The sequence below is a fragment of the Apium graveolens genome, chromosome 4 (genome assembly GCF_009905375.1).
Source record: "Apium graveolens cultivar Ventura chromosome 4, ASM990537v1, whole genome shotgun sequence".
Classification (NCBI taxonomy): Eukaryota; Viridiplantae; Streptophyta; class Magnoliopsida; order Apiales; family Apiaceae; genus Apium; species Apium graveolens.
The window spans coordinates 104,372,820-104,396,495 of NC_133650.1; the positions used below are offsets into that span (position 1 = coordinate 104,372,820).

The following is a 23,676-nucleotide window of genomic DNA, read 5'->3' on the forward strand; positions in this document are numbered from 1 at the left end:
TTGTCTCCAAACCTACGAAACATAAACGAAGATCAATGGGACCTATTCTTTTAAGATTTCAAATTAACGGAGAATAAATACGCTGAACCTTTAAATTTGCGGGTTTCGAAAAATTCCCTAATTTTTTAAGGTGAGAGCATAACAAAAGAGTAACTTCTACAAAAGGCTTAGAAAACGCCACATCTACTGCCTGAGATCTTTCTTTATATAGGTATATACATTAGATCATAACATCTCAAACAAAATCACAATAGTTTTAACATTATATACACAGTTTATGCTTGTCAAGTTTCAAAAACATTTCTTTGAAACATTTGTGGAGTCATTTATGTGAAATCCATATGTAGTTGGCCTAGTCCCAACATTAAATATTCTGGAGCAGCTCATTCTATGTCTTCCTAGATCCACCATGTCTTGAGGCAGGTTCATCAGGTACTAGGAAACCTGTGAAATGTTCGAAATCTATACTTGCAAAAACTTCTGCCATGCAATGTGATTCACATATGTGCGGCCGCCTGGTCACCACCATTGCATTCTCATCTAAGTTGTCCTTTAGATCAAAATCTAGATGACCAGCACCTATAGTCTACTGCCTGAGACTGAGAGCTCTCCAGCATGATAGTGTCTCAGGCTGTTCTAATTTCTCACTCCACCTACAGTCCATGATGGACAGCCCAAAACACTGCTTCAGACTCGGGTTTTCGGACATGAAAGATCAGCTCCGTTTTCCTCCTAAGTATCATCTCTTGTGATTGTTCATATTTTGATGCATCTACAGTGCACAGATTTTTGGTTTCTCCAAATTATGGTTTGTCTCAGTCAATTACAGTAAAACCTCTATACAATAATATCCCTGGGACCAAGAAAAAATATTATTATAGAGAGGTTATTCTAAAGTACACATATAAATTTTAAATTTCAAAATTTATCAAAAATATATATTAATCTTAAATTTATAAATTTAAAATATATCATAGGTATTTATAATAGATTAACATAACAGATTAACATAACTTGGAACCATAAAAAATATCTCTCCCGGATGGAATTACAAATGCAGTTTCTTCGTGGTCCTCGATGTATTATTAACCACGTACAGTTGCAAATTATTTTAAGCATAGATGAATTATTATGGACACTCAAGCTAAAGGATGCACCGAATGATCAAGTCACTGTCAGAAACAGCTTTAGAAAAATATTTTAAGTTGGCTATGTAGATATATTTAATATAATTTAAGCATTTTTATTCTTATATAGAGGAAAATTATTAAGGGATGGACTTTAAAAAAAAGCAAAAAATATTACAATATAGAGTTTATTCTTAATAATTACTTGCCCAAGTTGGGACCGTAATTTTTTGTTACAACACGGAGGTTATTACTATACAGAGTATTAATGTATGGAGGTTATACTGTACTTGCATCTCCTCCATGTGACCTTCGCAAACCAAATCCCAATCACCTCAGGACATGTTGAAGAACAACATCCTGATTGGCTTAAAAGATGTTTCTGCAGCATGGTGTTTCTCATTTTAACTGTAAATAGGAACATATGTTGCTTAATGAACGGCTCACGAACTTTTTCTGCAAAAGGTAAATTATCAGAAGTAACAAACACTACCATATCGAGCTATTGCTCTTGCTACCTGCTTATATATAATGAACACATGAGAACTGAAAAATTACATGAAGCACCTCAGATGAATAACTATTTTAGGTCCGCGTTTTCTTGAAAAAAAATAGTAGCAAATCTTATAAAGTCTTAAGAGATAATTTCAGAAAAACGAGTGTTTATGATAAAAGGAAGATGAACCTGGTTGAAGGTTTAGCCTAGTGGTAGGGAAACCCTGCCCCATGACATAAGCCATGAGTTTAGTTCCTCACTCCCCTTATACAGGTATTTATAGCTTATTATAAAAAAAGAAAGAAGAAGAAAAAATAAAACTCCTTCAGTACACATTCCTAGAGTAAAAGCAGGTTTTTATATGTTAAAAATCATAAGAGAATGTCCACAAATGGTCACAAAAACATACATGTGGGACATAATACATATGATAACATCTACATATCCAACTCTTTGCAAGAAGTAAAAATTATATGCAACACACATAACTCCATAGAGACTATAGTATACAGATGTATACCAAGAACTCACCTGCAAGCGGACAATATTGTTACAGGCATGTTGTTAAGCCTCTTTGCTGCACATAGCTTCAGTAATTTTTTGCATCTTCGAGAGAGTCACAATTTCTCCCAATAGGCCAATTTATACCTGAGACCAGCTACATGAAAGTTCTAGTCACAAAAGTAAAAGAAGTTTTGTGAGTTTTAAAATGTTAAAATATGGATATAGTCTTTGCACTAACAATTCTTTAACACCCCACAGCCACCCTCCCTTCCCGATCACCAGACACCTACCCTTGTACATACAGATCATAAACCAAGTTCAAAAACTGATAGAAGGCTTAAAGAAAGTAAAGGTATGAGGAGATCGTTTGAGTGCCTACTGAACCGTAGCTTCTATGTCCATCGCATCTCCCAAAACTTAAAGGTATTACTTATTAGCATCTATACGTCAATAAGTGCAAGGCTAATTTTATTTTGCAAGTAAAAGGAACAATTATATTTGAGATTTAGCTTCATTGCATGTGCATTACATGACATCAATTACAAATATAATAAACAAATGGAAATCATTTTTTAGCAACCAGAAAACCATTGATGAACATCTTATTCTTGTAGTGATGAAAATGATTAGAAAATGTAAAAAATATGAAATGAAAGTTTCAAAATTCTTGCTTACACTTGACCAGATATAAACAGCTAAATAAGTTGTGAAGGAACTAACAACTGATGGGTATCACTCCAGGACTGACAGTGTAATGTGTCTGATAAGGAACCCAACTGAAGATCACGTTGTGTAAAGAGAAAATCAGAATACACTATGCACTTGCAAGCAATTGAATAGAAAATCAACCCATGCAGCAAAACAGAACTAAGATGGTCCCAACACACTTCCAACAAAAGCTAAGGTTTAAAACAGTATGCTTGTCAAAATTTTACTAGAATACCTGCTACTTGTTTGAGTTCCAACTTGCTTGAAGGAGAGAATCACTTATTACAGTTAATTCTCAGTAGCAAATGTTGATAGCATACAAACCCAATTCCGGTTAACACGCAAGTGTCATCAAAAGTTCAGGTTAAAATTTCTAGCAGGCTAAGATGCCTGAAATTTTATGATTACATTTTCAACTGCTTTATATCCTTAATAAGAGCCTTGGACACTAGATTTTTACTGAAGACGAGATCCCAAAATATATCCAGAATGCCTTTATCACCGGCATAAGAGGCACTTAAACTTTTGTATATCTTTAGAGTCACCATTAACCTCCTCTTGTACATCTCGTCTAAGAAACTTAAAGCAGCAACTTGGTTTCCCACTTTTAAATAAGCATATGCCATACTAGTGAATACAACAGTATCTCCAAATATTCCCTCCCCCTGCATAACAGTGAATAATCTTTGAGCACAGTCAACCTTTTCTCTCTTACAAAATCTTCGTATGAGTGCCCTGTACAATGAAATGTCAGGAGAAAGACCCTTTTGAAGAAAATCCTTTGGCAAATTCAAGACTACCTCTTCATTACCTTGGTTGCAGTAACCATCAACAAGCCATGAATATGTGCAATAACTTGGAGAAAATCCTGCACTTTGCATGGAAAACAACAGCTCTTTCGCAGAATCCATCTCAAGTTTCCTGCAGAAACCATGAATTAATGCCTTGTATGTGTATGAGTCGAGTTTTAATCCAGCTTCCAACATATTATTTTTAACTTTTAATGCCGACTTCATATCTCCAATCTTGCAGTATGCATTAATCAATGTGTTACATGTAACATTGTCTGGTTCAATGTTTTTTTCATTCATCTCATTCAGGAGTCTATTAGCATCCTTTATCCTCCCTTCTTCACACAGTTTGCGGAGAATTGAGTTGTAAGTAACAACCCCGAGATAGAGTCCTTTAGCCTCCATAGCCTCACGCAAACTTAAAGCTTCATCAAGGTCATTCGATCTACAATACCCATCGATCAGAGTAGTGTACGTAACATGATTTGGATTTACCCCTTTAATTTCCTTAAATAACCGTAAAGCCTCTCTCATTCTACCTTCTTTGCAATAACCATATATTAAGGAATTATAAGTTACTATGTCAGGACTGACCCCTCCACTTTCCATTCTATTCTGAACACACAAAGCCTCATAATGCATACCTTTCTTGCAATACAACGAAATCAAAGTATTATAAGTAAAAAGATCAGCAACAATACCCTTAAGTTCCATCTCACTCAACACCTCTTCCACCTTCTTCACATCCCCCGACTTGCTACAAGCATGAACCAACACATTATAAACATGTAAATTCGGAACCACCCCTACATTCACCATCTTCTTAAAAACTTTCCATGCCATATCAGTCAACCTATCCTTAACTAAACTATTCAAAACTGCAGTACAAGCATGCAAATGTGGTTTAAACCCCTTATCCCTCATATGCTCAAACACCCGAATCGAATCTTGAATCATCTTAGCATTCGCATAAAATATCATCAACCAGCTCAAAACATGAGAATTCACATCAGGGTCATCAAGGTCACTCATAATTGCATTCAAAACCGCAGGCGACGACATAAAATCCTTAAGTGCAATTTTTTCTAGCAAGTTCTGAGCATCCCTAAAGTACTTTATTTTAGTAAGAATGTGAATCATAGTCCAAGAACATTGTAAAGAATGCTTGTAATTAGGAATTGATTCAGCCCATTTAAAAAAAGACCAAGAAATATTAGAGTTGTACAATGAAACATCAAGAAGTACCTGATTGATGGTGCTTGAATTAACTAAAGATTGAATCTTTGAGTTTAAAAGATTGTGCCAGTGGCCTTTGACAACAATTGCACAAACAAATTTAACCAATTGGGTGTCAGCAGATGGTCTCACTACACTACCCATTTGAATAAAAGATGAAATTTTGAAGAGTGTGTGTATAGGTTATATACACAGAAACAGTGAAGCATTTGCAAGATTTAAAAGGTTTTTGTTAAGACTGATTATTGCCCAGCAAACAAGTTCATTTGGGGTTTTGTTTAGCCGGCTTGGATTTGCTGGCGTCAGCCAAATTTAGCCTATTTTTATATAAAATTAATAAAAATGATCGATTTCTAAAAAATTGGTCAATTTTAGCAGATGAGATACCAACTGTCATATTTACCTCGCATATATGAAATATTCAATTATCAGTGAATTATTTTATACAAATTGGGATACTCCTGACAGTGGAGTATTCCATCGCCTAAAATTGACCACTTTTTTCAGAAGGACTATTTTTATTAATTTTTAAAAAAAACAGGCTATTTTTGTCATTTTTTCGGACTTTTTCGGCCTTCCAGGGAAACCAAAATTATTTCTTACTTCATTTTAATGATTTTATATATTAAAACAAAATTTAAAATATAAGAAAATAGGATAGAAGTTCATTTTTTGGCTTTTATTTTTATTAAATTAATTATTCCGGATACTTCTACGGTATGAATAGATTTAAATTATTTTTCTCAAATCAGAATAGAAAGGATTAGTTTTTTGGGTAGTATATTTTTCTTAATCAGATTTGAAGGAGCCGGATTTTACCAAATAGAGAGGATTTTTTGAAAGGTTAATCCCAATACGAACTTATCTGAATAAAAAATTTTAAAATTATTTTCTTGATAGTGTTTGCCTGAATTTTTTACTTTATTTTTTTGAAAAAAAAATCAATAATAAAATATCATACGCCTATACACATGTAGTAGAAATTGAATAATCATATCTCCGTTAATCCTTATTTCTTATAGGCAACCAAACGGTCTTTTTAAGAGATATATTTATATTGTAATCTGTGATTGTTGTTTTAAATGATCGATTACAGATGTATCGCCATAAGACCCTTATTACTAAATCAATATCATGAAAATTTCACATATTTGTAAAATCAAATTCTCACAATAAAGAAGAGAGACTAAACAAAATTTAAATAAATTAAGAGTTTATTGAAAGAAAATTAAAATTTAATCAAAAATAAGTAAGAAAGAGGGATCGATACTTTGCGCCGATAAAAATTAAATAAGCCCCTTAAAAAAAATTGAGACGGCTATTTAATGAAGAGAGGGCTACTCAATTTAATTATTCATATATAAAATAATTTTCATTCGCCTGAATTTTTTATTATACTTTGTCTTGAAACTAAAAATTTTTACACCGTGAGTTAGGGCTAAGCATCGGTCGGTTCGGTCCAAAATCGAACCGGACTGAATAGACCGAAAAACCGAATTGTCACTTTTTATTGGACCGCAATTCTATTATGGATCGGACCAAACCGAACCGAAATAAATCGGTTCGGTCCGATTTTAAACTGAACGGACCGAATTTTTTAAAAAGAAATTGTATTAATAATTAAACCAAAAATTATAAAATCTAAAACATAATTAAATTAATGTGATATGTATAGTTCTAAGAATATATAAATACAATTAAAAATTAAAAATATGATTATAATTTTTAAGACTTATGTAAAATGTACATAATATAAAATTATAGTATGTATGATCTGGTCTATTCGATCTATTCGGCCCGGACCGGAATATTTTTAAAGGAACCGAACCGATAACCGAACCGAATTTTATTTTGGTCTATTCAGTGCAGACCGATTTGACCGAATTTCTGAAAAAAAATTAGGACCGAACTGAACCAAACTAGCGCGGCTCAGTTTAGTTTTTCGATTTCGGTTCGGTTTTGCTCATCCCTACCCTCAGTATCATTCAATATATATCTCAAATAGGCAAAATTTATCATTCATGTCATTTTGTGGGTTCGATTTCTTTAACCAAAAATTTTAAAATTTTAATTTTATTCATAAGTCATAACTAATAAATTTTAATCAAAATATATATATAGGGGTTGTTCAAATAAAAACTGCCTTAAAATAAAAACTAGAAACTAAGACCTAGCCCACCTCACTCTAGTACTATCCGCCCACCCCATTCTCAATTCACTGTAACCAGCCCCGACTCTTCCCCCAAAACCCCACAATTCAACTTATCTCATTACCCCACCCTATCACAGTCATCACCTCTACCACCATCATCAGCCCCCGTTACCACCGTCATCCATTTTCGTTCCTCTCCATTTACCCCATATATTCCTTCATTCATAATTTCTAAACTTTTCTTCTTCTTTTTTATGAGTTTTTTCTTTTTCTCATCTCTTTGCATATAATAATCACTGTATTAATAGTTAAAATTAGGGATTTTTATTTGATATTATGGATGTTACAGTCACGGTGATGATGGTGAGATAAGTGGTTTACCCCATATATTCCTCCATTCATATTTTCTAAACTTTTCTTCTTATTTTTTATGAGTTTTTTTCTTTTTATCATCTCTCTGCATATGATAATCACTGTATTAATAGTTAAAATTAGGGATTTCTATTTGATATTATGGATGTTACAGTCACGGTGATGATGGTGAGATAAGTGGTTTACCCCATATATTCCTCCATTCATATTTTCTAAACTTTTCTTCTTCTTTTTTATGAGATTTTTCTTTTTCTCACCTCTCTACACATGATAATCACTGTATTAATAGTTAAAGTTAGTGATTTCTATTTGATATTATGGCTGTTACAGTCATGGTGATGAAGGTGAGATAGGTGGTGGTGTTATAATGATTGTGTTTAACGATCAGTATAAATACCATATGTTATATTCCAGCGATAAATTACTAATTATACTTACAAAAATCACTAAAATTTAGTTAATTTAACTATTAATATAAAAAGAACAGAGAGAGATATTGAACTTTGTTGGGCCTGGTCCACTTATGTGGGTTATGATTTTATTAAGCCCAAATAATTAAATGAAAAAAATTTACAGAAAAAGGTCCTAGATCAGACAAAGAAATCAAAAAGGGGGAGACAAAGTGTTGCTGTGAGTATGATATTCATACTGATATACTCTTCAATCACTAAATCGTATGACGACAATCACTAAACTGTACATAATAATCACCAAATTACATATAGTAATCAATATATTGTACATAGAAATCACTATTTACATGGTCTGTTTTCTAGGGTCTAAAAGCCCTAAACCCTAGACTAAGTTAGGGTTTAGGCTTCCTAAACCCTACACCCTAAACCCTAAATAAATGGAATGTTTATCAACTAATTTCTTATTATTTAAAAGAGCTAAATATTTTTAAAACCTATTTAAGGAATGAGTGAACCCTAAAACTTAACAACTACTAAATTAAGTTCCAATTTAAATTTTAGATAGTAATTTCTAGATCTTGAATCCCTAATTATACTTACGATAATCACTAAAATTAAGAAAGTTATGAAATTATAGTAATTCCGGTTTAGTGATTCTTGTAATAACCCCAAAATTTTGAATTTTTTGTAACCCTTATGAATAGTGTTTTTTCTGATATTGCTGAATAAGAAAACTTTTCATGCCACACTATGTAGGGGTTCTGTTATTGATATTCTGAAATTTTATTAGTACTCTATATGGTTTATAAGTGTATGTAAAGATCGTCAGAATCCAATTCCGAACACTTTGATTTTTCCCGGAAATCCACTAGATACGGAAAGAATTGAGTATAAGGTAACTGGATAAAAAAGATTTAAATTAAAGGATTATAAGAGAGGATCATAAAAGGATTATAATGTATTGAGAAAGGTTAAGGAAACCCAAGTAATAAGATCCCGGGTATGATCCCTCAAACGAGAAAAGAGAACGAAAGTTAAGCGAACCGTATAACAGATCAGCGGTCATTAGGCAAACAATTAGGAAGTTAATCAAGGAGGTTAGGGATGATGAGGTCATCCAACCAATTAGAAGAGGGCAAGTAAGGGATGATGACATCACAAAGTGACATAAGCATGACATAAGGAGAAGGAGGTGTGGTTGATTTAAACCACACAAAGTTCAAGGTTAGAAAGGTAATTAACCAAAAACAAAACAAAAACAACCAAGCTAGCCAAAACAAATCAAAGCAAAACACAAAATCATTTCTTTCTTCAACGTTGCTCTCGGCTTTTCTTCATTTCAAGAAGAAGAATTTTCAAAATTCAAGTTCCAAGCTTCCTAAATTGGTAAGATAATTATCTAGTACTCCTTATACATAGTTATGGCTATTCTATAAGTTTAAGCCTCCAAATCATTCACAATCTTCTCCAAGAAATCAATGAAGAAGATAATGAATAGTGATTTTAAGATTTTTAACTTGATTTTTCTTGTTTTTCCTTTAAGATCCAAGCATCCCTAAGACATCTCAAGGCTTCTTAAGGCTTTCTAGCTACTCACATCACTTCAAGGAAGGTATAACATCTCCAAACCCTAACTTTACTTTGTATATTAGGATGATTTTGATAGTTATGGTAAAAGAGTAGCTTGATGCTTGCATAATTAGAGTTTGGGTTGGAGTTGTGGTAAATTGGATGTTGAAATCTTATTGATTGGTTAAAGGACTTAAGTATAGTTTAAATTCAAGTTTAAGAATAAGTATAAATTGTTAATGTTGAGTTGATTGGGGCTGTTATGATGTAGTGTGGATGGAGGTTGGTTGTATGAATGAATTGGGATTGATTGGTGGTTGAATTGGAATGGTATAAAATTGGGAAATCGCGTAAATATAGTCGTCGTAATGTCCGATTTACTTTAGACTGCTTTTGTTCATAACATTAGGACCCGAGAACTCCCTGCTAGGTTTTGACCATTGCCTTGTTTAGATAGTTCATGTTACGAGCTTCGTTTTGATATGTGGTTCGTTTGATTCCGATGTACGGTTTAGGAGAAACGGCCGTTTTAAGTAACGACGTTTCGCGAACGAATCATTACCCCTCGCCTTACTTTGAAACATATGTTAAAGACCTAAAAGGGCTAATTGGAGTATGAAACATTTATGTAAAGTGTGTTAGGGAGTTGGTAAGACACTCGCGAAAGAATCGCCTTAAAACTCGTAATGGTTAATTTATTAAAAATGGTGGAGCCGAGGGTACTCGAGCGACTTAAGAGAATCATTAAGCGTAAAGCGAGCGTTAGAGTCTAAATTGGTTAAAGTATAGATTTACAAGTGGCTTTGGTTTAATTCCAACTTATATGTTGTTTATAGGTTACCAGACTCGTCCCAAGTCATTAATAACCCCCAGTCGCTCAGGCAAGTTTTCTACCCGTTATACTGTTGTTGTGATGTAAATATATGTATATGCATTATCTTGTGATAAGTGCATGATTGTTATTAGCAAATTTTGCGATATAGTGGAGCATGCTGATATGGTATATATGCATGTCTGTTTCGTAATCTGGTTATCTATCTGTTGATTTCAATGCTTATAGTTGCGTAATACCTATGCTAGAGATAAGCAGTAGTTGCGTATACCCTTAGTATAGGGGACCCAAAGGTGAACATATTTCTAAACCGGGAGTCGATGTTTCCGAGTATATTATATATATATAATTATATATATATGGATATAGTTTTCAAAACTATTGATCGAATAAGGTTTATTCGATAACTTTATTTTATTTAATGAATATTATTTGAATATTCATTCGAGGACTTATGACTCTGTTTATTCTATTTAATGATTATTATTTGAATATTCATTTGAGGATGTATGACTCCGTTTATTTTAGTTAATGAATATTATTTATAATATTCATTCGAGGTATTATGACTCCGCTTATTATTTAATAATATTCTTTATTTTATTAAAGAATAATGTTTCGATAATCAAACTTATTTTCGATTATTCAAATGAAGATAGTACTTTCATATAAGTATATTTTTGGTTATTTAATATCCATTTCAAGTATGAGTTTTAAAACTTCTACTTCGAATATTTTTATAAGGATTATCTTTATGAGAATATTATTTAAATAATAATATTCAGATATTTCTAATATATCGGGACTGATTTATTTTAATAAATCAGCAGTACTCCAAACATTCTTAAAAATGTTTTCGAGTCTTCAAAATGATTTTTAAAGTTAGAGTGGACCCCAAAACTCATTTTTATATTTAAGATCTTCCTTTCAAAGGGGATTTAAATACTCGCTCAAAACCTGGGGATCCGGCTCTGTGGTGTATTTTACATTCGCAACGTGGTTGCTGTTTTGAGAAAACAATTTGATTACTTGCCCAACGTTCGGGAAGTAAGTCCCTCTAATTGAGTCGGCATAAGCGACAGGCCGGGGTACGGTCTATTAAAGTGTAAGTGGCTGGGTGGCAGTCCATCAACGCGTAAGAGGCCAGGTGGCGGTCCAGCACAAGGTCCTTATGTGGCCAGGGTGATGACCGGTGGGGGATTCATCCATCTACTAGTAGAAAAGGTTACTTATTGGTATCTTTGCCTGATCAGCAAGATATCGGGTTTATGCCAAAATTCTTTTCCTTTCCAAAATTCATTGGATGTTACAAACTCTGTTCATACTTTACATAACAGAGGTTCCAGGAAATGTTTAAGAGATATATATGTGGATATATATATCGGGACTAAATAAAGTATCTCGTAACTTTATTTCATTCAATAATATTTCAAAGATTGAATCTATTCAAGTCTTAACTTGTGATCTCATCTATGGGATGACCTTTTGAAACCTATAATACTTTGAACAGTGGTAGTTCAAGTAGCCTTATAAATGATATAAGTATAGTGAAGTAATTGGTAACTTCATCCCTTGTTTTTGCTTATATCCAGTAAGTAATTATCTTTCACCTGATAAAGGTTTCCAGCAAGTCATCCATTTAGATGCTTGCGTTATTGTTTACACTATATATTATCTTGCGAGCTGTAATGCTCACTCTTGCTTTATTTCTTCATCACACAACAACAGTTAGGAAAGATGGCCAGACTTCAGCAGACCCAGCGCAAGAGCGTGGGAAGCGCCCCGCGCCTTCCCGTTGAGATCATAGCTGCTATAGCTGCAGAGGTAGATCTATCTGTAGATCAGACCTTCTACTTTTGGGAATCAATTATGTATAATTATAACTTGTGGCAGATAATGGCAATTAATTGTAAACTTATCAAGTAATTATTTTGGGTTGTAATAACTTTTAAATTGTGGATTTAAAGACTTGTACCTATTTCAATTTCATCTCTGAGACTATAACGGGTTGTGGTGTGTGTTAGTGTGGGGTCACATCATGAGGTTATTTATTGTTAATTAAGTGAAGTGATATTGTGGAAAGAAAGACCGCGACGACCCGGATCCCTGACCCCGGATCTGGGGGTGTTACAATTCTGTTAAATATAAATAGTGATTATCGTCGGAATATAGCAAATATGGTATGCAAATTGATCGTTGGGAGATGGAGAAAAATATACTGAAGTCAGATTTTAAAAAAGGTTTGTCGATTAATGAAAAAAATAAATTAAAAAAAGGAATAAAATTATTCACGCAAGGGTATAGGGTACACAGAGGAGTCACGTGAAATTGGAGGGAGGAGAGAATGGGTGGATGAAATTTGTGTGGTGGAGATTCAAGTCAAGCTATAAAATTAGTGGTTGTCATTGGTTTCTAGTTTTTAAAATTAGGTTGGTTTCTATTTAACCATCTCCCTATATATATACAGGGTCGCGCTCCATTGAGAACCTTTTTTTGGTGAGATATGAGATCTCATCACAGCCGTCCATCTGAGCAAAAACTACAATACAAATTTGGTGGTTTTTTTGTAAATAAATCAAAAATTAGTGGCAGTTTCTAACTTTACATTTAAAACAGTGCGCCTATAGACACACTTGAACACACGCATTTATTGCCTAACAAACTGATACACAAATACACACACCATTAACGACATCTCTCACTAAATATCTCTCTCTCTCTCCCTCTCACTCTCTCCCCTCTTCTCTTTGTTAAATCATCGACGATGCACTCCGAATAAAGGTAAGAATGGACATATTTCTAAGTGATTTTCTAATTTTCCTTCAAGTTTAATAGTCTAATTCGTACTTATACTCTTTATTTTCAGAAATCGGCCCGTTTCTAAGTAATTTTTAGAAAATTATGGATGAATTTCCTGGAGGTATGTAAAAATTAACTTTAACTTAATTTTTTTATTATTAAACCTGTTTTTCAATATGCATGTTGATATTTTTTATTTTTAAGGTACTTATTTTTGTTGATTTTTTGTGATATTGTCACTCTTATTATGATTATCCCTGCTTATAGATGATTTTTTTCCAGATTTATTGGTGATTTTATTGTTTAGGATTACAAATATTATTTAAGAGTAATGCCTTGATTTTTTGTTTGACTCACACTTGTATGATGATTAGATCTTATTATAGATTATTTTTTGCTTATAATATAGGCTTACACAATGTTGTGGAGATTTAGTAATGATTTTTTTAGTATATAATTACGCAGGAGATTTTTAGATTAATGTGGTGATTTTTTGTTGTATTGACAGTCATATAATCAGGTTTGTGGTGATTTAGGATGTTTAAAAAAATTAGGATGTTTCTTATTCAATTTTTTTTTGTTTTGTGGAGCAGCTATAATAGGGCTTATTTAACAAAGAATTAGGAATAGATTTTTGCAGATAGTGTAATGGGTCCTGAGAGTTGTGAGTCTTCAAATTGGGTTCCAAAGAAGCTGTATTATGTTTAGTTTGGTATTTAAAAACACTATATGTTCTATTTTTCGCATGTATTATGATGAATTGTTGTGTAATTTCTAGTATGGATCATGTATGTACCGCAGGATTAAAGTGAATATAAAGGACATCTTCATTTTCTGATTCTTGCTCTTATGTACTTAAACTGATAATTATAGCCGCTTTAACCTTTTATAGCATTTCTAAAAATACAGATTTATATGGTTAATTTACATTTTGCATTTAACATAAACTTTGAATGTGCTCTGTATTTTACGGGTTGAGATCAGCTTCTTTTTTTTGCAATATCACCTCTGTAGCACATCATATGGTTTTGGCTGAACTGTCTGATTTGGTTTTAATATTTGTTATGGACCAAATTCATTGACTAAGTTTAAATTAATGTTGTGATTTTTTGTTGTATATGATTACGCAGAAGATTTTTAGATTAATGTGGTGATTTTTTGTTGTATTGACAGTCATATAATCAGGTTTGTGGTGATTTAGTATTGTTGTAGTTTATTCATTTGGTGATTTATTGATGATTTTGTTAGTATGAGTAGTTACGGTTTTAAGAATGATGTGGTGATTATGCAGATAATTTTAGAATAATATTGTTCATGAACCATTTTAAACAAAGGTGGCAGCATCTTATAAACGTCCCCAATTCCTTTCATACTATTCCCATCTCCGTTATTTTCTCCATTAGACCAAATGCTAATCTTAGGCTGCAATCCTCTCACTGCTTTGCTGTTAATCTTCGCGATTTCTTGGTACATTCCCCCATTAATCATCAAGTAATCTCTTAATTCACTGTAATTGCCTCATACGGCTTTCAAAAGTGTGCTTACATGTGTGCCTTATGCTTGTGATAGCGTGACTAGTCCTTGGGCTTCCTTTTGTTTTGCATATAATTCTCCATCAGCAACTTGTTGTCGGGTATAAAATGTTGCATCGGCTATGGCTTTTTGAGCTTCTGCTTGCTTCTCCTTTTGGTATAGAATTGCTTCTGCCTCCTTTTATTTCTTGTACAACTCCCAGTTTGCTTCTTGTACCTGTGTTTTAATTAAATGGCAAGTGGAAATTACAGTGATAAATATCTAATTATAGATTGAGAGTGATACTACTGAAAATCGATCACTAATTTGTTCTTTTGCAGAAAGAAAATGTAAAAAAAATGTATGATAAGGAATTGTGAATGTAATTAAAAGACAAAAAGAGTGTTGGGGAAAATAGAAAGGACTAGAAGAACAAGGTATTGTGAATTTCCTATGATAAAGTTCGGAGGTGTAAAATGTAGGAAACGACGTTAATTGTTAGATTGACAAAGTGATTATGTGCGAAGTAGTTAATTTTTGTACGATTTTAGGCTCTTAAAATTAGGGTTTTATGATAAGGGGTTAATATGTATGTCATGCAAGTTTTTAAAAGTTCAATATTGATCACCTTGGTTTCATATTCAACACTAGCCTTGCTCAAGAACTCAGCCTTGAGCTTCTCCGTCTGAGTCGATGCATTCATTATCTCCACCTCTTTCTGCAACTCTGCCTCCCGTAGTGCCATTGCCTTCTCTGCCTCCACCTCAGCCACATGCGCGTCTTTCGCCCACCCTGCCTTCCTCTTCACCAGCTCCGCATTCGCCTCAGTTACTTCAGCCTCCCTCTCATTATCAAAAACCTTCACCTCCGCCTTTACTCTTATCTCCTCCTTCCTCCCCTGCCCCTGCCTTTGTGTCGAAATAATCTTCATCTCTGCATCAATTTTCGCAGCATTTTGAAGCGTTTGTCCCTCTCTTAACTTTGATCCAACCTCTCCTTTCATTCTAGCCTCCGCCACATCAACTTTTATTTGATTTGCAGCCTCCATTTGTGTGACGACTGAGAATTTTACGACGTAATTAAGTCAATAAAGTATGCTTTATGTGATGTGATTATAATTATATGACTAAGTGCTGATTAATTATCTTTTTTGTATATTAGAATATAGGAGCGTAAATAAAAGCGTTCCAATTTAAAGAGTCAGCTTAGGAGTTAAGTTGTGTTGTCGGGCCGTCAGGTAAAACGGAACCCGTCCTAATAAGGAGTTAAAGAATATAAAATGTGAATTATGTGTGATTGAATGAAATGAATGTGTAAATAAAGTATTTCGTCCTCAGTGACGTGTCGGTCGATAATGATAATGAGAAGCGTAATCGAAACGCTGAGCGTCGGGCCGTCAGGCTGAACGTGACCTGGTACGCGTAGAAAAGGATAAAGATTAAAGAAGGACAAATTCTCTGATCAGACCTGAGTTGTTATGTGTTCGTATATGTGTGATTACTGGTCTATGTGCATGACTATGTGCTCTGTGACATTTTTATGAATTTAAAGGAATTATTTGATTTAAATAAAGGTTTATCTAACCTTTATGCATTTTTATAAAATTATCCGAGTAAGATAAAAACATGGGATTTGTTTTGTTATCTTCATAGTAGTCCTAAAGACTTTTTAAAAATGATGAATGGATTTATTTGGTGGTCATTGCATTTTAATTGATTTTTATGTGGAAAAATGTTATTATTAAGGCGAGCTTGTGTAATTCATATAAAATCAACCGTTCACTCAAAAGCTTATTATGAGTAATGGTTGGAAAGCTAATTTCGAGATCTACGTATTAAAATTGTCACTTGTAATAACTTTTGACTTTCCGAGAGAGATATATTTTATAATTGATTTTTATTACATTTGAGTAAAAAGAAAGGATCAAATAAGCATAAAATGGATTTAGTAGATTACTAAATTGCCCTTGTATTTGATAGTTTATAAACCCATCTCCCCCCCTTTTCTTTTCTTTCCCGTGCACCCCATTCTCCCCTTCTCTCTTTCTTTTTTTTTACTCCCTCTCGGCTACTCTCTCTCTCTCTCGGCTCCCTCCATCTCTCTTCTCTCTCTTGCATGCAACACCTAATCTTCACTCAAACTCAAAGATATTTCTCTCTATAGTTTCTATTTTCGGTATACTTCTCAAATTCCATTTGCATGTAAGTATTTGTGTAAGTGTTTTGGTGATGATCTCTATGGTTGTGTTCAAGGAAATTGATTTCTTGATACAAAACTATAAGAGTAAATTCAAGAGGATTATGTGGTTTAAAACTCAAGAGGAGACCCGTTGCGGACTCTCTTAAGTTCGACCACCACCGGCTATGATCTAAGAAGAGCCGGTGGAACTTTAATGATGTGTTAATATGAATTTTAAGCCTTGCATGTTTGGTTTTTGAAAGATCAAAAGAGTTTTTGGTATTTCCTTTAAAACTTGAGTATGTGATTGATAAATGGATTGCATTGATTGTTTTAAAAAGTATTTGGATGTGTGTAAATGATTTGAGGCTTAGAAAATTAAATTTGAGGGTTGCATGTTGGGGATTTTGGTTCGGCTTTGTACTAATAAAAAGGGAGAATTGGATTTGATGACTTTATCTTAGTAAAAGCTAAGCCTAATTAGTGAAAAATATGATTGCATGTTAGTTTTAAAGAAGAACAAGTAGTGCATGTCATTGTTTGATCCTTGGAGAGTGTAAATCATGATTTAGCCGAATGAAAATGAGTTTAGAAAAGATTAATTTGATGATTAAGTGAATGCATGCATGTTGATTAAATGATTTGATTAGGGTTGGAGTCATTAGGTGATGCTTGGTGTTGTGTTTCGGAAATTTTGATGAAAATAAGTCAAAAGACTAAGTTAAGGTTTAAAACAAGTTGGAAATGTGATATAAAACTTTGCATGTCAAAAATTGATCCTTGCATGCATGATTATTGGAAAACCCGAATGGGTCTTATGCTTAAAAAGAGAATTAAGTTGATTTTTGCTAAATATCTTAGTGGCTAGTGAGAACTTGATTGCATGACAATGATTGGATGGTGTTTGTGTTCGAATTTTGATAATTAAAAGAAGGTGTTGATTTTCGATTCTAATGTGATTATGATTCGGATTTTTGATTAAAAAGGATGAAGTTTAATTGCGTAAATGATTCTTGTGATTTGCATTATTTGTGTTTGATTATATGATATTGAAATTGAGTATACGTGGTTGTGTTTTACGTGTATGTCCGAATGGTATATAAGTAGAAAAGCGACTGATTTGGTTCCAATACCTTGCTAAGTGATTGCATGTGAAATCCTAGGAGATATGTGATTCATTTGTGTGATTGGTTGTTGTTATGGTTCGAATTAAGGAATAAAAGAAAAAGGGAATTAAATGGTTTGTTATTAAAGAACTATAAGTGACAGTTATGGTCGCAAAAGGTTTAGTTGTGAATAAATCATGTACTCGTAAGAGTTATATTGGTGTGATTTGAGAAATAGTTAAGGTTAAGCAAGTACGCGTCGATCGATAAGTATATAAAGATATAAAGGTTACGAAAAAGGAATGTGTTATGTGCTATGTGCTTATGTGTATAAGCTATACTCGTATATTTGAGTCAAGAGTATAATCGAGCTATCGTAATTGAGTGATCGTTCCGGGAACGAGAGTTGAGAAACTGATTAAGATTTTGGTTTTATTATAGATCCGGAGCGTGAGGGCATTCAGGCTAGGAAAGGAAAGGGTATACTAGGTGGCAGTAGTTCAACCTTCAGAAAAGAAAATTCAGGCAAGTAACTCTCATTACTTGTGAAAATGATTATAGAGAGGTTGTTGTTCATACCATGTAGAGTATGGAATTGATTAATGAACCCCTGTTAATGACTTGAGATATCCTGTTTTGATCTTGATACATTGTTATAGATAAGCTTACTGATTCAACCCATTTGGTAACATGTCCTTTCTGTTCAAGTTATTTATTAAGCCATGAATTGTATAGAACCCTATAATTATCCTTGCGAACCCTATTTAATGATACCTCGTTTCTTGATCACACTATTGATCCCTAAACAAATGTTGATCCTTCTAATTTTAGTACCTTGTTATCCTTGACACAGAATTCTTAGAGTTGTTCCTTACTTGTCTTGAATCACTCCCTAAACTTTGTTTTCCTGGAATTTGACTTAAGAATGAGTTTCGACTCGAAAGAGTCCGAATGATTTCGTATTCATGGTAATGATAAAATGAATTTAGAAAACCTATCTTTTTTTCCAAACTCAAGGTTTTCCAAACGAATTCCTGATGGATTGGATTGGGACGTAAGAGGCTAGTGGGACACTCCAGTCATGGTAAGAGGCTAGCGGGGCTAGTCCAACTTAAGGCTGAAATTATGCCGATTGGTACCTAAAAGACCGGATGGAGGTCGGTACGGGCTGATCACCCGTATTATAATGAAATGGAAAGATAAAGTGATCCAATCAAGGGTTCTAATTGGTTATTAAAAAGGGAACTGAAACTTTCTGTTCAGTATATTGATTCTTGAAAATGAAAATGGTCTATATTGTTTTGAAAATAGTTGATTATGTTAATGTGAAGCTTAAAGCTCGAGAACCCTGATTTTTAATCTGTTAATATGATTGATTCCATATAATGAAATACTGTTGCTTTCCTCTTTCTGAAAGATCTATTCTGATCCTTTAATAATTTGTGATGAATGTCGGCTTTCGTCCTACGTTGAGCCTTGTTCCTTAAAAGCCCCATATTGTTCCTTCAAAACCTTTTCTTAACCCAAAAGCTGGAAATCTGCCACCTAGATCAAAAAAAAAGTAGAATGCCCTGAATTTATTAAAGTATATTATGGATTTGATATCGTAGAACTGCTTTATAGTTACTTGCTGAATTTTATACTCATATGTTTTGTTTTAATCTAACCATGGCAGTTAAGAAAGAAGATGGCCAGGCTTAGACGCACTGCTCGTAAGAGCGTACCTGGTGGTACCTATCGTGTTGAGGGCTTCCGGTTGCCAGAGCAGGTGGTGGTATTTCTGAGTGAGCAAGCGCTTAGAAGGAAAGTTTTAAAGATACAATGGGTTATCTGTCGGTTCCCAGCCGGAATCGATTATGTTTACTTAATAATATTTTGGGGTTATAAGTTATATTTTATGATTGGTAGTTGTAATCTTGTCTCATACTTTATCCTGTTGATCCTATTAGTAGTTAATCAGGGTTTATGCTTATTTAATTATTAGATTAAAGCTATGTGAGTCCTCATTTTCTAACCCTGAGATTGAGGGCGTCACAATTTGTGTTTTTTTATCCCAAATATGAGAAATACACGTGCCCGGGAACATCCACCAGTTGTTTAACATTTGCATTGTAGATCAAAAGTCCAAACTGATTAAGCTCAAGCCGGACCTTCTCAAAGACTTCTTGTTTGAATTCCTTAGCACCTTTAAAAACCTCTTCCATAGTCATTGAAGCTGCGAGAACACGTGTTTCGCCTCAATAATACCCTGAACAAGCTCTTTGACATGGTTTGAGAGCTTATCATGGGGAGATATGAGCTTGGCATACTTCAAAAGGCTGTCATTATCGAGGCGCGGGCCAATGGTGAAGACAGTAGGGAGAATCCATGTTTTTTTTCAAATTTTTATGTCGGTGATTCCTAAGCCAGTAATGACTAGGTATTCTGATGCTCTAGCAACTCTATACATGGTGATCAGAAAAGTTGTGGAGAAATAAAAGAAAAAATGTAGGTTTGGGAAAACAAGATGAATATGAAATGGAAGTAGAAAGTAGAATAGTCCTTTTATAGAACAAAATGTAGTGTAAATCCCTGTGTGGGAGTAACTAGAAAGCAGTTGTTCGAGGCCAATTTAGATTTATTTCTAAATAGTCACCAGGTAATTAATTTTTATGAATAAATTTAGTCCATTGCTCATTACTATAATTCTATAATTTCTTGGTACAGTTTAATGTTTCCGGTTTTGAAACGCAACCTTTTTAATATATGCTGCAAATTCCAAAATATTGTTGACCTGAGATGTGACTTTACGTTTATTTATGATTTTCCATTTATGAAATTACAAGGAACCTGAAGAGACATTTGGACATATTTATCTAACCGGGCTTTAACAGTGTCAAGAAAGTGTCTAATCATCGCTCTTAATTTCTTTGCTGTATGTTTTATGTGTAAGATGTTACTTAGAAAAGATATTTATGATTTGCAGCCTTATGGCCTTCTCATATTTGATTTTTTCCATTCGCCTTTCACTGAGAATGTTATCACGAATCGTTCACGTTGCATATAAGCACCTTGAGAATGTTATCAGAGGTGGTGATTTATTGATGTTATGATTAGGATTTTGGTGATTTAGTAATGATTTTGTCAGTATGAGTAGTTATGACTTTTAGAATGAGGTGGTGATTATGCAGATGATTTTTTATTATTCTTACAATTCTGTAATGATTAGTTCTGATTATTGATAATCTTTTATTTTACATATAGGCTTAGAATTACGCAAAAATGTTTCTATGTATCTTTTTTGGATATATTGAGACTTATATGATGCTTGAATTATGATATTTGTAGGTAGTATAAGACGGAGCGCACGCCTTATACTACATAAACTACGCAGACCAGTTGCTGGCCCAATTCACATTAATTTGGAAGAAGCCGAAGTTGAAATTATTGACGCGGGAGGCAATAATGAAGAAGATAATATAGTTGTAGAACAAGAGATAGAAAATGATGTTGATAAGGTGATTAGCAATATACAAACTGATGAACCAGCAAGAGGTATTTCCTTATTTCTTCTTGTATAAAATTATTGTCTTATAAATTCATCCATAATATTAGTACTTATCTTCTATTAAAGTGGTTTGATGTTTGGCATTATAAGTGTCATAAATTTGAAGAGTTTAGTGATATTTTTTGATATTAAAAGTGGAGTGTGGTTTATTCCGTCGTGTTACTTAATTTTGTTGCAGAACCTGAAATAGAAAATGATGTTGAGCAGATGATTACCAATGTACAAACAGATGTTCCAACAAGAGGTATTTGCTTCTTTAATTTATAAAATCATCCTCTAATATTTTGTTATAATATTAGTGTTGAACTGCTGAATTGCCTTAAATATTGCTTTCTGCAGGGGAAGTTGTTGTTTATAATTCGGATGATGATTTTATAAATCCAGCACCGTGGTTGATAAAGAAAAATGATGCCTGTGAATCAAAAAAAGTCAACAAAAGACTTCAAGTTAAGGTAAAATCATATAATCTATTGGGTATTAACCAGTTAACTAATTGTCTAATTTTGTAGGGGGGAAATGATGAAAAGCGAAGAAAAAAACAAAGAGAAAATTACGGGAATGATAAAGAAAAAAAGAAGCTAAGAATCATAGATGAGGTATATAAATCACCTTAGATTTGCAGAGATTATTTAATAGTAAAAAACATTTCACCATTGAATTTATACTTCATATTTTGTTTAGGAAACCGATGAAGACGTTCCCGGATAACAAAAAATTGTAAACAACGAAGCAGAAATGAAGGGAAAGATGAGAAATCTGAAAAAGGTAATTTGTAGCATTTAAAATTTTAGGAGTGAGTTACAGGTGCGTATCTGTGATGCGCTATGTAGCCTTGCTAGCTTACCCACCTCACTGTACTTTTTTGTTCTTGGGGTCTTCATATTTTTGAGAGAGAAGTGATTATTTAAGAGACTTATGGTGAGATTTTACATGAATGAAACTGTGAAAGTGCTGTGTTTATAGGTAGGCTAGTACATGAGTGTAAGACTACTCCTTTGGTACCATGTGTACATCTGTTTTAGATATGAGACATTAAAAAAATAAAATGATACAAGAAAAATGAAGAAATGTGAATAAAGTGACGGAATTATTTAATATTTTTTATATAAAATTAGTGTAGAGAAAAATAGTTGCGAATATAAATGAGTGTAATTAATTTTATATTATAAATTTTTTATAAATTTGATAAATTTTAAAATATATAAAATCGGATGAAAATAGTATTAATATGTTTAATACTTGTAAATGTGTTCAAGGGGAATGTAAAAGGGAAACCTGAAAGAAAAATAGCAAAAGGAAAAATTGAGCAACGAACTGAGATTGCAAAGAAGGTACAATCAGTATCCATTTTGAGAACTTTTTAATTGAATACACATTAAAATCACAACTATATATTACAACATATAGATCGTAACTTTGTATGTTGTGCAGGATGATGACATTGCAAAAATTCGCAACTCCCCTAGGTTGCTGACTGACATGATATATGCACTGTCAGATGAAAAACAACAATGGGTTAGAGATGCTGGTTTTGAGAGTCTCTTAAATTTTGAGTTGGTGGAAATCCCCCAGAGGCTAGCTTATAAGGTTCTTGAAGCATTTGATGACAGAAGTTGCACATTAATACTGAAAAGGGGGGGATATAGAAATCACTGAGCAAGTTGTGCACGATGTAATTGGACTGCCATGTAGAGGAGCAGAAATTGAGTTTGGAAATGATGAAATGATTAGTGAAAGAATTGATAATTGGAGATCGCAGTTCCCAGTCACTGAAGGCCAGAGTTTGGTAAAATCTTGTGAAGTGGTTGATCGCATTAAACAAACAGGGGAGGTTGACAAAATTTTTAAGATGAACTTTCAGGTGGTGATGACAAACGTGTTGATACGATCAAACACTAATAATTTTGTGAGCCAAACGATTTTGTCTTTCAAAGATAACCTTGACAAATGCGCCAATTATAACTGGGCAGCATATTTGATAAAAAGTTTAGTGATCACAAAAAAAAGGTGGATGCGGACATCTTCATTATTCTATACCGGACCAATGATTGTTTTGCTCGTAAGTTCTGTTTATATGTAAGTAGATAGAATTTGAACTTTAACAAAAATTATTTGACCAGTTGTTCATTTTTGACAAATAATGTACGTTGATCGAGTCTGATTTCAAGGCAAAAAACTTGTCCTAAGACTTTATCCAGCTTTTAGAGGATGGACAAAAGAGAAATTGAAGGAAAGGGAAGTGATGGAAGCTGAAGACAATGCATTTGGTTCTGGAGTAATTTTGAATTTGGCAACAATAGAAGAATTGGAATAAAATGAGAGATTATTTTGGAA

General features: G+C 33.4%; 2 protein-coding genes and 1 pseudogene across 6 annotated transcripts; 1 reads left to right on the top strand and 2 right to left on the bottom strand.

Annotated features, from left to right (window-relative positions):
- Positions 1-2,154: 2,154 nt before the first annotated feature.
- LOC141718717 (uncharacterized) lies at positions 2,155-5,138 on the bottom strand. 5 transcript variants are annotated; one of them, XM_074521102.1, is made up of 3 exons: positions 4,872-4,999; positions 3,071-4,731; positions 2,155-2,294 (listed from the first exon to the last, which is right to left on the bottom strand). In XM_074521102.1, exon 2 carries the CDS (start codon positions 4,686-4,688, stop codon positions 3,240-3,242), a length of 1,449 nt encoding a protein of 482 aa, XP_074377203.1. In that variant the 5' UTR covers positions 4,689-4,731; positions 4,872-4,999; the 3' UTR covers positions 2,155-2,294; positions 3,071-3,239. The 5 variants fall into 5 exon arrangements, with proteins under 5 accessions (XP_074377203.1, XP_074377201.1, XP_074377200.1 ...); XM_074521100.1 differs by having other exon boundaries at positions 2,155-2,271; positions 3,071-5,138; XM_074521099.1 differs by having other exon boundaries at positions 2,155-2,281; positions 3,071-5,138.
- A 7,807-nt stretch (positions 5,139-12,945) lies between these two features.
- Positions 12,946-21,919, top strand: LOC141716844 (uncharacterized). The gene is made up of 5 exons (XM_074519022.1): positions 12,946-12,981; positions 13,067-13,120; positions 21,123-21,329; positions 21,521-21,586; positions 21,682-21,919. Exons 2-5 carry the CDS (start codon positions 13,102-13,104, stop codon positions 21,849-21,851), a joined length of 462 nt encoding a protein of 153 aa, XP_074375123.1. The 5' UTR covers positions 12,946-12,981; positions 13,067-13,101; the 3' UTR covers positions 21,852-21,919.
- On the bottom strand, positions 14,257-20,244 carry LOC141716808 (flotillin-like protein 4; annotated as a pseudogene).
- Positions 21,920-23,676: the final 1,757 nt, after the last annotated feature.